Genomic DNA, 12,059 nt, shown 5'->3' with positions numbered 1-12,059 from the left:
CCAGCTGTGGGCTATTCATTTAGATTCTATTATTTGGCTGCTACACATTTACACATTATACGCCCACTTTGTTGAGCGATCATTTGCGACCCCCCCCCCCCCCCCCCCCCCACTGCGCCAACTCGCTGCACTTTATCGGCCCGGCGCTCCGCTTCGTTGTTGTGAGTGTCGCTCCGATGTCCTCTCAGTTGTTTCTGGAGGGCGATCTGGCCCGCAGCGTCTAACGCGCGAATTCTAACACACAGAGTCTAACACGCGGAGTCTAACACACAGAGTCTAACACGCGGAGTCTAACACACAGAGTCTAACACGCGGAGGAGTCTAACACGCGGAGGAGTCTAACACGCGGATGAGTCTAACACACGGAGTCTAACACACAGAGTCTAACACGCATGGTCTAACACACAGAGTCTAACACACGGAGTCTAACACACAGAGTCTAACACGCAGAGTCTAACACACAGAGTCTAACACGCAGAGTCTAACACGCGGAGTCTAACACACAGAGTCTAACACACAGAGTCTAACACGCGGAGTCTAACACACGGAGTCTAACACGCGGAGTCTAACACGCGGAGGAGTCTAACACACAGAGTCTAACACACAGAGTCTAACACGCAAAGTCTAACACACGGAGTCTAACACGCGGAGTCTAACACGCGGAGGAGTCTAACACACAGAGTCTAACACGACCGGCGGACACCGGGTCCCGGTCACGGCAGTGAATCCGCTGAAGGCGGCCGAGCGGCGGAGCGTCCCCACGGCCGCAGAGGCGGCAGAGGGGGGCGCTGCGCAGCCCGCGCGGCTCCCGGGGACCCGCGGAGGGGGGGCGAGGGGGGGGGTAGCCGAGCCGACAAAACCACCTCGCCTCCTTGCGGGCCACTCGCACACACTGCCGCTGCTGCTACCGCTGCTACCGCTGCTGCTGCTGCTGGTGTTGCTGGTGGTACTGGTGGTCTCGCTACTGGTGGTGGTGGTAGTGCTGGTGGTGGTGGTACTGGTGTTAGTGCTGGTGGTGGTAGTTTTGGTGGTGGTGGTTGCTGGTGGTGGTACTGTTTGGTGGTGGTTGCTGGTGGTGGTACTGGTGGTGGTGGTCTCGCTACTGGTTGTGGTAGTGCTGGTGGTGGTGGTGGTTGCTGGTGGTGGTACTGGTTGGTGGTGGTTGCTGGTGGTGGTACTGGTGGTGGTGGTAGTGCTGGTGGTGGTGGTTGCTGGCTCCCTTCTCCTGCGCTGCTTCGTGCTCTTGGAGGAACGTCCCAAATCGTCAACCACACGGAGGTCGCGGCAGCAGCAGCAGTGGCGATGTCCTCCCGCGTGTGGCTCCATCGCCTCCTGGCGGCAGCGCTCCTCGGAGCCGTGGGTGAGGAGGAGGCACCACGACACTCACCACACTGACACTCGCCACGAGAGACACTCACCACACTGACACTCGCCACACTGACACTCACCACGAGAGACACTCACCACACTGACACTCACCACACTGACACTCGCCACACTGACACTCGCCACACTGACACTCGCCACGAGAGACACTCACCACGAGAGACACTCACCACACTGACACTCACCACACTGACACTCACCACACTGACACTCACCACACTGACACTCGCCACACTGACACTCGCCACACTGACACTCGCCACGAGAGACACTCACCACGAGAGACACTCGCCACACTGACACTCACCACACTGACACTCACCACACTGACACTCGCCACACTGACACTCGCCACGAGAGACACTCACCACGAGAGACACTCACCACACTGACACTCACCACACTGACACTCACCACACTGACACTCACCACACTGACACTCGCCACACTGACACTCGCCACACTGACACTCGCCACGAGAGACACTCACCACGAGAGACACTCGCCACACTGACACTCACCACACTGACACTCACCACACTGACACTCGCCACACTGACACTCGCCACGAGAGACACTCACCACGAGAGACACTCACCACACTGACACTCACCACACTGACACTCGCCACGAGAGACACTCACCACACTGACACTCACCACACTGACACTCACCACACTGACACTCGCCACGAGAGACACTCACCACACTGACACTCACCACACTGACACTCACCACACTGACACTCGCCACGAGAGACACTCACCACGAGAGACACTCACCACACTGACACTCGCCACACTGACACTCACCACACTGACACTCGCCACACTGACACTCACCACGAGAGACACTCACCACGAGAGACACTCACCACACTGACACTCGCCACACTGACACTCACCACACTGACACTCGCCACACTGACACTCGCCACGAGAGACACTCACCACGAGAGACACTCACCACACTGACACTCACCACACTGACACTCGCCACGAGAGACACTCACCACACTGACACTCACCACACTGACACTCGCCACGAGAGACACTCACCACACTGACACTCACCACACTGACACTCACCACGAGAGACACTCGCCACGAGAGACACTCACCACACTGACACTCACCACACTGACACTCGCCACACTGACACTCGCCACGAGAGACACTCACCACACTGACACTCACCACACTGACACTCGCCACACTGACACTCGCCACGAGAGACACTCACCACGAGAGACACTCACCACACTGACACTCACCACACTGACACTCACCACACTGACACTCACCACACTGACACTCGCCACACTGACACTCGCCACGAGAGACACTCACCACGAGAGACACTCACCACACTGACACTCACCACACTGACACTCGCCACGAGAGACACTCACCACACTGACACTCGCCACACTGACACTCGCCACGAGAGACACTCACCACGAGAGACACTCACCACACTGACACTCACCACACTGACACTCACCACACTGACACTCACCACACTGACACTCGCCACACTGACACTCGCCACGAGAGACACTCACCACGAGAGACACTCACCACACTGACACTCGCCACACTGACACTCACCACACTGACACTCGCCACACTGACACTCACCACACTGACACTCACCACACTGACACTCGCCACACTGACACTCGCCACGAGAGACACTCACCACGAGAGACACTCACCACACTGACACTCACCACACTGACACTCGCCACGAGAGACACTCACCACACTGACACTCACCACACTGACACTCGCCACACTGACACTCGCCACACTGACACTCACCACGAGAGACACTCGCCACGAGAGACACTCACCACACTGACACTCGCCACACTGACACTCGCCACGAGAGACACTCACCACACTGACACTCACCACACTGACACTCGCCACACTGACACTCACCACGAGAGACACTCACCACGAGAGACACTCACCACACTGACACTCACCACACTGACACTCGCCACACTGACACTCACCACGAGAGACACTCACCACGAGAGACACTCACCACACTGACACTCGCCACACTGACACTCGCCACACTGACACTCGCCACACTGACACTCACCACGAGAGACACTCACCACGAGAGACACTCACCACACTGACACTCACCACACTGACACTCGCCACACTGACACTCACCACGAGAGACACTCACCACGAGAGACACTCACCACACTGACACTCACCACACTGACACTCACCACGAGAGACACTCGCCACGAGAGACACTCACCACACTGACACTCGCCACACTGACACTCACCACGAGAGACACTCGCCACGAGAGACACTCACCACACTGACACTCGCCACACTGACACTCACCACACTGACACTCGCCACACTGACACTCGCCACGAGAGACACTCACCACGAGAGACACTCACCACACTGACACTCACCACACTGACACTCGCCACACTGACACTCACCACGAGAGACACTCGCCACGAGAGACACTCACCACACTGACACTCGCCACACTGACACTCGCCACGAGAGACACTCACCACACTGACACTCACCACACTGACACTCGCCACACTGACACTCACCACGAGAGACACTCACCACGAGAGACACTCACCACACTGACACTCACCACACTGACACTCGCCACGAGAGACACTCACCACACTGACACTCGCCACACTGACACTCGCCACGAGAGACACTCACCACGAGAGACACTCACCACACTGACACTCACCACACTGACACTCGCCACGAGAGACACTCACCACACTGACACTCACCACACTGACACTCACCACACTGACACTCGCCACACTGACACTCACCACGAGAGACACTCACCACGAGAGACACTCACCACACTGACACTCACCACACTGACACTCGCCACACTGACACTCGCCACGAGAGACACTCACCACGAGAGACACTCACCACACTGACACTCACCACACTGACACTCGCCACGAGAGACACTCACCACACTGACACTCACCACACTGACACTCGCCACGAGAGACACTCACCACGAGAGACACTTACCACGTGACACACACCACCACGTGACACGCACCACCACGTGACACTCACCACCACGTGACACTCACCACGCGACACTCACCACCACGTGACACTCACCACCACGTGACACTCACCACGACACTCACCACGTGACACTCACCACCACGACACTCACCACCACGTGACACTCACCACGTGACACTCACCACGACACTCACCACACTGACACTCGCCACGACACTGACCACGTGACACTCACCACGTGACGCTCACCACCACGACACTCACCACTCACCACAACGTGACACTCACCACCACGTGACACTCACCACGTGACACTCACCATCACGACACTCACCACGTGACACTCACCACACGACACTCACCACGTGACACTCACGACACAAGGGGGTGCTGGGGGTGTCCCCGTGGCTTTTTACAAAGGGAGCGGTGGCGCAGCGGTTAGCGCGCTGCGGAACCCAGGCCACCCGAGTTCGAGTCCTGCTCCACGTGGCCACCGGTCAACAGAAGTGACGATAGTCTGATTCGGTCCTGCTCCCCCTCTTAGGTCGACTCAGCCTTAAATTAGTACCCCGATGCCGCGTGTAGCAAACATCGCCACCGGGGCGGAAGACAAAGGCGGCCGGGCGTGGCCGCTTCAGGGGATCCATTCGGACGTGGGAGAAGGGAGGATCGATTCGTTTAACCCACAGCGTGAACACGAATGGGTGCCACTCAAATCTCACCGCATCACTCGAAGAGACGTTCCTGTGGATCGGTTTCGTCGTTATTAAGACTCATCAGTCACCGTTGCAGTCACCACCACCGCTATACTCGCCACGTGATACTCGCCACTAAACACTCACCGCATAACACGTGCCACTCACCGTGAAACACTCCACGCCGGTTCTTGTCGTTATTAGGACTCATCGGTACCAGCGGGAGGCACCGATGCTGAGCAAAAGTTCCGTTTACTCGAGTAGATTGGGGGTCGCAAATTCGATTCGGTCCATTAATGACGGCATTCCTCGTTCATACGAACCAGGTGATTTACTGCTCCTGCTGCTGCTGTGTTGACACAATTCACAGACAAATTCAAACACCCTCCGTGTTATTAACAACTCTTGCGTGGCTTTTAAAAGAAAACGAATGGTAATCGTGTAACACGTTGTCGGCTTTCGCGAGCTATCTCATCCACGGCAGAAGTCTTGTCGTGGTTTGATCGCCGGTGCGCTGCACGAGTAACGACTACTCGTAATTACTACTTCGAGTCGTAGTTGCTAGTTTTGTTTGAGTGACTCACCTCACTAAGCGGCTGTGTCGGGTAGTAGAAGGTTTAACGGCACCCAACAACCCAACAACAACAACCTAAAAAAAGTATAATAGTCGACGTTTCGGGCACTGATCCCTTAATAGCGCATTGTTTTTCCTCGTTTAAAAACGCCATCCCACACAAGACTAGGGACGATCCTTGCATGTCTGTCATATGTTTAACTCGAGTACATGTGGTGGGGTTTCACTCCCGCACGTGTGTTGAGGACGAAGTGAGCGCGCCGAGTTCGAGTCCCGCTCACGGCCACCAACACCAGTGATGAATATCTGAACCGGTCCTGGGCCTCCCCCTAGGTCGACTCAGCCTCAAATGAGTACCTGGTGTGGTGTAAACATCGCCACTGGGGAGACAAAGGCAGCCGGGAGTGGTGCTGGCCACCCACCCCCTCGTGTGCCGTGCCGGCCTTCATAGGTGCTGCTCGCTAACAGCACTTGTCCCAACAGTCTGTTAAGGATTTTCAGGGATTTTTTTTTAGTGTGTGTATATATATACCTAGAGTTTTATATATAGGATAGAGTCATACAAGTACATATAAACGTGTAGTACGTACAGTATTGTGTTACACGCGTCACGAGCGAGCAGCTGGATTTACTGTGGCACCCTCGCCTATGATCAGGAGCTTCGGGTAAAGACCTAAAAGTTGAGATCACGGCTACAAGACGCCGAAATTGAGTTTTTCCGCAGGGTGATCGGGTGAGGGGCTCGGTAATCCCGGGGGAGCCTCAGGGTCGAGCCGCTGCTCCTCCGGATCGAGAGGAGCCATTTGAGGTGGTTCGGGCACCCGGTCACGATGCCCCCCGGTAGACTCCCCCTGGAACTCTACCGGGCAGCAGCAACGTCCCACTGGGCAAAGACCCTGGCCCGGGACACGCAGGTGGGATTGTGTAGCTTGCCTGGCTTGGGAGCCCCTGGGAATTCCCCAGAAGGAGCTGGAGTACGTCGCCAGGGAAAGGGAGGTCTGGAACGCCTGACTCAATGTGCTGCCGCCACGAGCCTCACCGGAACAAGTGGAGTGAGAAACGAACAAACGAACGAGTGAGCAACGCACAGGCAGCTTTGCGTATGCAGAGGGAGACTCGTCGTGAAACAGGAACATTTACACGCGGTCATTTGATTCGCACGTCACCAATGTTAAGGAACGTAATAATAATCGACAGCCCTTTGTCAATCCACTGCTGCATGAAGACCGCCCCACACTTGGGTATGGTCACCGTATCGCCCTGGAGATGGGGCGTCGTACTCTGCTGGGCCACGTGTGCGCACGGGCCGGGGATCGGAGGCTCGAATTCGTGAAGGCATTGGACATCCCCGGAGCGCGTTCACCTCCTGATGCAACGCTCGCCGGCCTTGTTGGCACTGATTCGAACGCTGTGAGGTTGTCAGATTACAGTCGGACTGGGTGTGATGTCAGGGTGTGAGGTTGTCAGATGATAGTCGGACTGGGTGTGGTATTTGTTGTGAGGTTGTGAGATCACAGTCGGACCTGGTGTGGTGTCGGGGTGTGAGGTTGTCAGATCACAGTCGGACGGGATGTGGTATCACCCCCAATTTGTTATTTTAAAAAATCGATGTTTAACATCGTGGTGAATGTAGCGGCCATTAGTGGCTAGAAGGTTCACGCGATGCCGTTAAAGTACGTGGTAATAATAAATAATGTATATCCCATTTGCCAATCCATTGCCGAATGAAGGCATGAAGGCATCCTCCCTCCATGTCAGCGATCGGGGGCTTGTTTGACCACACTTCACCACGCTGGTTAGTGCGGGTTTGTGAAGGGGCCGTCCACGTACAATATATTTGAATCAAAATCTCACTTTGTGATTTGACGCTCGCGTGGATGTTCATCGACGAATAGATGCATCGTCACACCTCTACAGGGCCAGCGTCTGGGCTCAAGAGGGCACTACGGGTGGCACAGTGGTAACGCCTGTGCTTAACAGCAACAGGGACCTGGGTTTGATTCTCGACTCGGGCACCTTTCTGCGTGGAGTTTGTAGGTTCTCTCTCCCCCTGTTCTGCGCGGGTTTGCTCCGAGTTCTCCAAGTCACTCCCCATAGCCAAACAAACAAACCGTACAATGTCACCGGTGGTGTGTGGCACATCCCAATGGGGAAAACGTTACACTGCGAATTACTCCGTTGGCGTTGGCACAACAAAAAAACTCGGCAGGACCCTCCCAAAGAGCATGTTAGGACTCGGTGAGACTTATTTGGCATGTTCCTAAACAACCACGTCTGTTCAAAAGAGCTTCTTAGCTTGTCGGATTCCTTCTGGATACATAAAGCTGCCGATTCAACGGGAGGGGCGTGCGCGCAGCTCCCTGAAATCCTGTGGAATTAAAAATAATTTTCTTAATTGAAAACTCTTTTATTTTTTACTGCTTTGTGTGTTAAGTGTGTTGTCCTCCCCCCGCCGCACCTCCGATTAGCACGGTTGGCTACATTCGATGCGAAAGACGTTCAACATCCATACATACATATCTATTAAATAGGTAGCCAGTGACCTGAAGTCACACTGCTAATTTTAAAAACTCATTAATTTCCTGAAAACATCTTGATAGATCTTGGACTGCAGATCTCGGGCAATTGTTGGCAGCGCTGGCTCACTGGCCTGGCTGCTGCCTTCCAGCTTGTGGCTGTGGTTCCCCGGCGATTGCGAGAGATGCACTTTGCATGGACGATGACGACACAATTATATGCATATTAAGGCATTAAAAAGCCATCAAGAATGTTCCATATCGGAATTTACGGTCCATATTTCTAATGTTAATATTTATATAACACAAGTACTAATACTGAATTTCCGTTAACAAATTGTAGCCTGAATAGGCGTTCGCTAACAGCACATGCCTCAACAGTTAGTGCAGGCTATACGGGTGATCTTTGTCTTTGGATGGGAGTGTGTGATTGTTCGCGTGCTTACTTTTAAGGTGATACGGGGATCTTTGTGTACTTCTGACTGTCATGTTTGTGTTTGTGTGTGGCTGTAAGTGTATGTAAGTGTAGTGGACTTCACAGAGGCACACACTAGAACTTGGAAGCAACACGTTTACTATAACACCCCAACAGGGTAACTGCATAAATGTACACTTGGTTAACTAGACCACAACGGGGTAACTACATAACCGGGTCAGTCAGTGACACACTACCTGACCCACGAAGCCGAGCGTAAAGACCGAGGAGCGAGGATCGAAGAGACGTAGCACCGACGGGTTCCATTCCAACAGACAGCCGCGATTGCTCTCGGGACCTCCGCTTTATGCTCCCGAGCGTGGCCTCACCAGAAGGTTCTCGACCGAGCGCCACGTGTCCCTCAAGCCACCCTTTGGGCCCCCTCGTTACCCTGTCGCGGTCACGTGCCCTCTCGGGTTCAACCAGACTGCCACGTCCTCACCTGCCCTCTCTCTCTGACCGTCACCAGAGTGACGATGATCTGTTGTGGCAAGTGCTGTTGGCGAGCACCTATGAAGGCTGGCAAGGCACACGAGGGGGTGTGTGGCCGGCACCATACACGGCCGCCTTTGTCTCTCTGGTGGCGATGGCTTTGGCGACCTAGGGGAGACCCCGGACCGGTTCAGATCATCGTCACTTGTGTCGGCTGTGAGTGGGAATCTTACTCGGGCCGCCGAAGCAGCACGCTAACCGCTACACTACCACACACAAGCACACATACCCTCACACGAATACAATTACGCACAAAATGGAAGCATGCGCACACACACACTTTAAAATATATTTTTCAAACTTCCCAAAATACACCACGGACGCCCATGAGAATGCTTGGGGCCCACATAAACTCTGCTGCTGTATAAGGAATCCCAGTATTCTGTGGATCTCAGTGACTGAGAGCTCTTGAACATTGTTGTTTAAAGTATCAGCATAATAGCTGCTATGTGTGACTGATCGCACGCGCTTTGTGTGACTGATCGCACGCGTCTTCCCCGTGCCCGATGGGACACGCGATGATGCCTTTCAGAGGGGCCCCATATTATACACAGCCCATTAGTCAATCCACTGCTGGATGAAGGCCTCCCAATGCCACATCTGTTACGGGGGTTCGTTGACCATGCGTGTTTTACGTACGTACTGTATGTACGTATGTTGAGCTTCTTTCACACCGTACATAGCTAACCGTACTTCAATCGGAGGTGCGTGGGAAAGGTTAACAAACTAAACACAAAAAGCAGTTCTAATTAAATTCGTTTTCAAATCTAGATGGGAAGAGATGTGATCCCAGGCAGGGCCAGTTCAGATATTACTCGCCGCTCATGTAACCCGAGGTGGGCAACAGAACTGAGTTCACCGAATGTAGAGAGCGGCTCGTGCGCCAACCGCTGCGCCACCACTCCACCACGGCGGGCTCACAGCAGTCGGTAAGCGCTGCATGTTGCAGGGATGCTCGTGACGTTTGACCCCCATAGCAGAGGTCAAACTGACCTCAGCACCGTACCCGGGTGCAAACACTGAACTTGGCACGGGCGTGAGGCCGTCTGGCAACTGGCAGGCCGCAGCTTTCGGTCCACTGCCGCCCGGTTGCTGCGGCAGAGGGGCAGCGGAATGTTTGACGAGCGAGATATTAAAAGTACACAAGCCCTCTCTCACTTATTACCTTATTTTACAATGTCACTCCTATTTGCACAGCGGTTTCCTCCTCACACTCAGACACAAAGACAAAGATCGAGCCGCCCGTGTAGCCGGAACAGACTGCTGGGGCAAGTGCTGTTAGCGAGCAGCACCGATGAAGACCTGCACGGCTCACGAGGGGGGGTGGTGTGGCCAGCAACTCGCCCGGCCACCTTTGTCTCCCCAGTGGCGATGTTTACACATCGCACCAAGGACTCATTTGAGGTTGAGTCGACCTAGGGGAGGCCCAGGACCAGTTCAGATAATCGTCACTGGTGTTGGCCGTGAGCGGAAATCAAACATTCATGGTCACAACTAAACATGTACTCAGACTTTCACAATCCCACACTCACAAGACACACAACAACAACCGCCATTCACCACTAAGTGGCGGTGACGTCGCTACGACGCTTGTGCCAGGCTATGTGCACCTTGAGGCCACGTGAAGTGTCGAATTCCCGCTGGCAGGTCACGGGGCAGACCCAGGTGCCCTGGGTCGACTGACTGAGATGAGTGGCTGATGCACCACCTGTACCCCCTACTGTGCCAACTTGCTGTGGTTTTGCCACCCGGCGCTCCGCTCGCTGTTGTGAGCGTCGCTCCTCCGCCCCCCGTTGTTGCTGGAGGGCTACTGCCTCCAACTGCCCAGTAGCGTCCTTCACGAGCCTCCTCCACAGAGGACGATCTTGACACCGCTGGTACCAGTCATCGGCAAGTCCACTCAGCTCCACATCCTCCTGTACCACATCACTCCATCTCTTCTCTAGCCCGTACTGCGCCCGTCTCACATATACACACACACACAATCATATTCATACTCACACAAACACGCAGACACGCACAATCACGTACATTCATACTTATGTAGTGAGGTAAGTGGAGCCACTATGGTGTTTAGCACCAGCTACATTCACAAGAGTAGAACGGTGCGTCTTGAGGCTCTCTCTGGCACCACAGTGGGCATGGCATGGAAGCGGGGCCCTTGGGGGCATGGGGATCTTTGCCTGCTTGTCTTTGCAGGTGCGAGTACTGCCTATAAATAGTTTCATATGAAGAGAAAGTATTCGCAAACAAGTCTATAAATCACTACAATAATAACAATACGAACATAGTTGTACACTGTTTTAATCGTAGTGATCTTTATTTATCGAGCCCCTTTCAAGGCCACGAATTAAAGTAAAATAAAAGACAACGACAAATGTTGTAAAAGCTACTCGAAAAATAAAGCAAATGCATTGAAGAGAATGGAATAAATATTATAAGAGTAAAATAGCTAAATAAATATCAGTTGTCGTGATAAAACGAGAATGCTAAACTATAGAAATTAGTCTCAAGCCTCGATGAGGCTTCATCATCGTCATGATGAATATGATGATGCAAGGCCGAAGCCACGGAGTCAACATGGGGGGGGACCAAATCTTCCTGGGTGTCTGGGGGTCCCAACCCAGAAAAAAATCTAAATTTGAAAAGTAATTTCCTGCCTAAAATATAAAAAAAAATCACGAACACATGGGATGGACTTTTCATTTATTTTTTACAATAATGTCTAATAGTGTATAGTATTACATTGCTCTGTTTTTACTTTTTTTTACCATTTCTTGTTTCATTGTATGTAATAGCAGAGAGTAGGGATTAATAAAGTACAACCATAACCACAAGCATATAAAC

General features: G+C 53.5%; 1 protein-coding gene across 2 annotated transcripts in view; it reads left to right on the top strand.

The window, feature by feature from the left end:
- The first annotated feature begins 883 nt into the window (after positions 1 to 883).
- LOC133358204 (bone morphogenetic protein receptor type-2-like) overlaps positions 884 to 12,059 on the top strand; it is a 68,486-nt gene continuing 57,310 nt past the window's right edge. For both annotated transcript variants that reach the window (XM_061576442.1, XM_061576441.1), the window contains exon 1: positions 884 to 1,360. In XM_061576442.1, the coding sequence (XP_061432426.1) occupies positions 1,303 to 1,360 (58 nt within the window). In that variant the 5' untranslated portion in view covers positions 884 to 1,302. The remainder of the gene's footprint in view (positions 1,361 to 12,059) is intronic.

The sequence above is a fragment of the Lethenteron reissneri genome, chromosome 61 (assembly GCF_015708825.2).
Source record: "Lethenteron reissneri isolate LAM-NWPU_2019-01 chromosome 61, ASM1570882v1, whole genome shotgun sequence".
Lineage (NCBI taxonomy): Eukaryota > Metazoa > Chordata > Hyperoartia > Petromyzontiformes > Petromyzontidae > Lethenteron > Lethenteron reissneri.
This window is presented reverse-complemented; position numbering and strand designations above follow the sequence as displayed.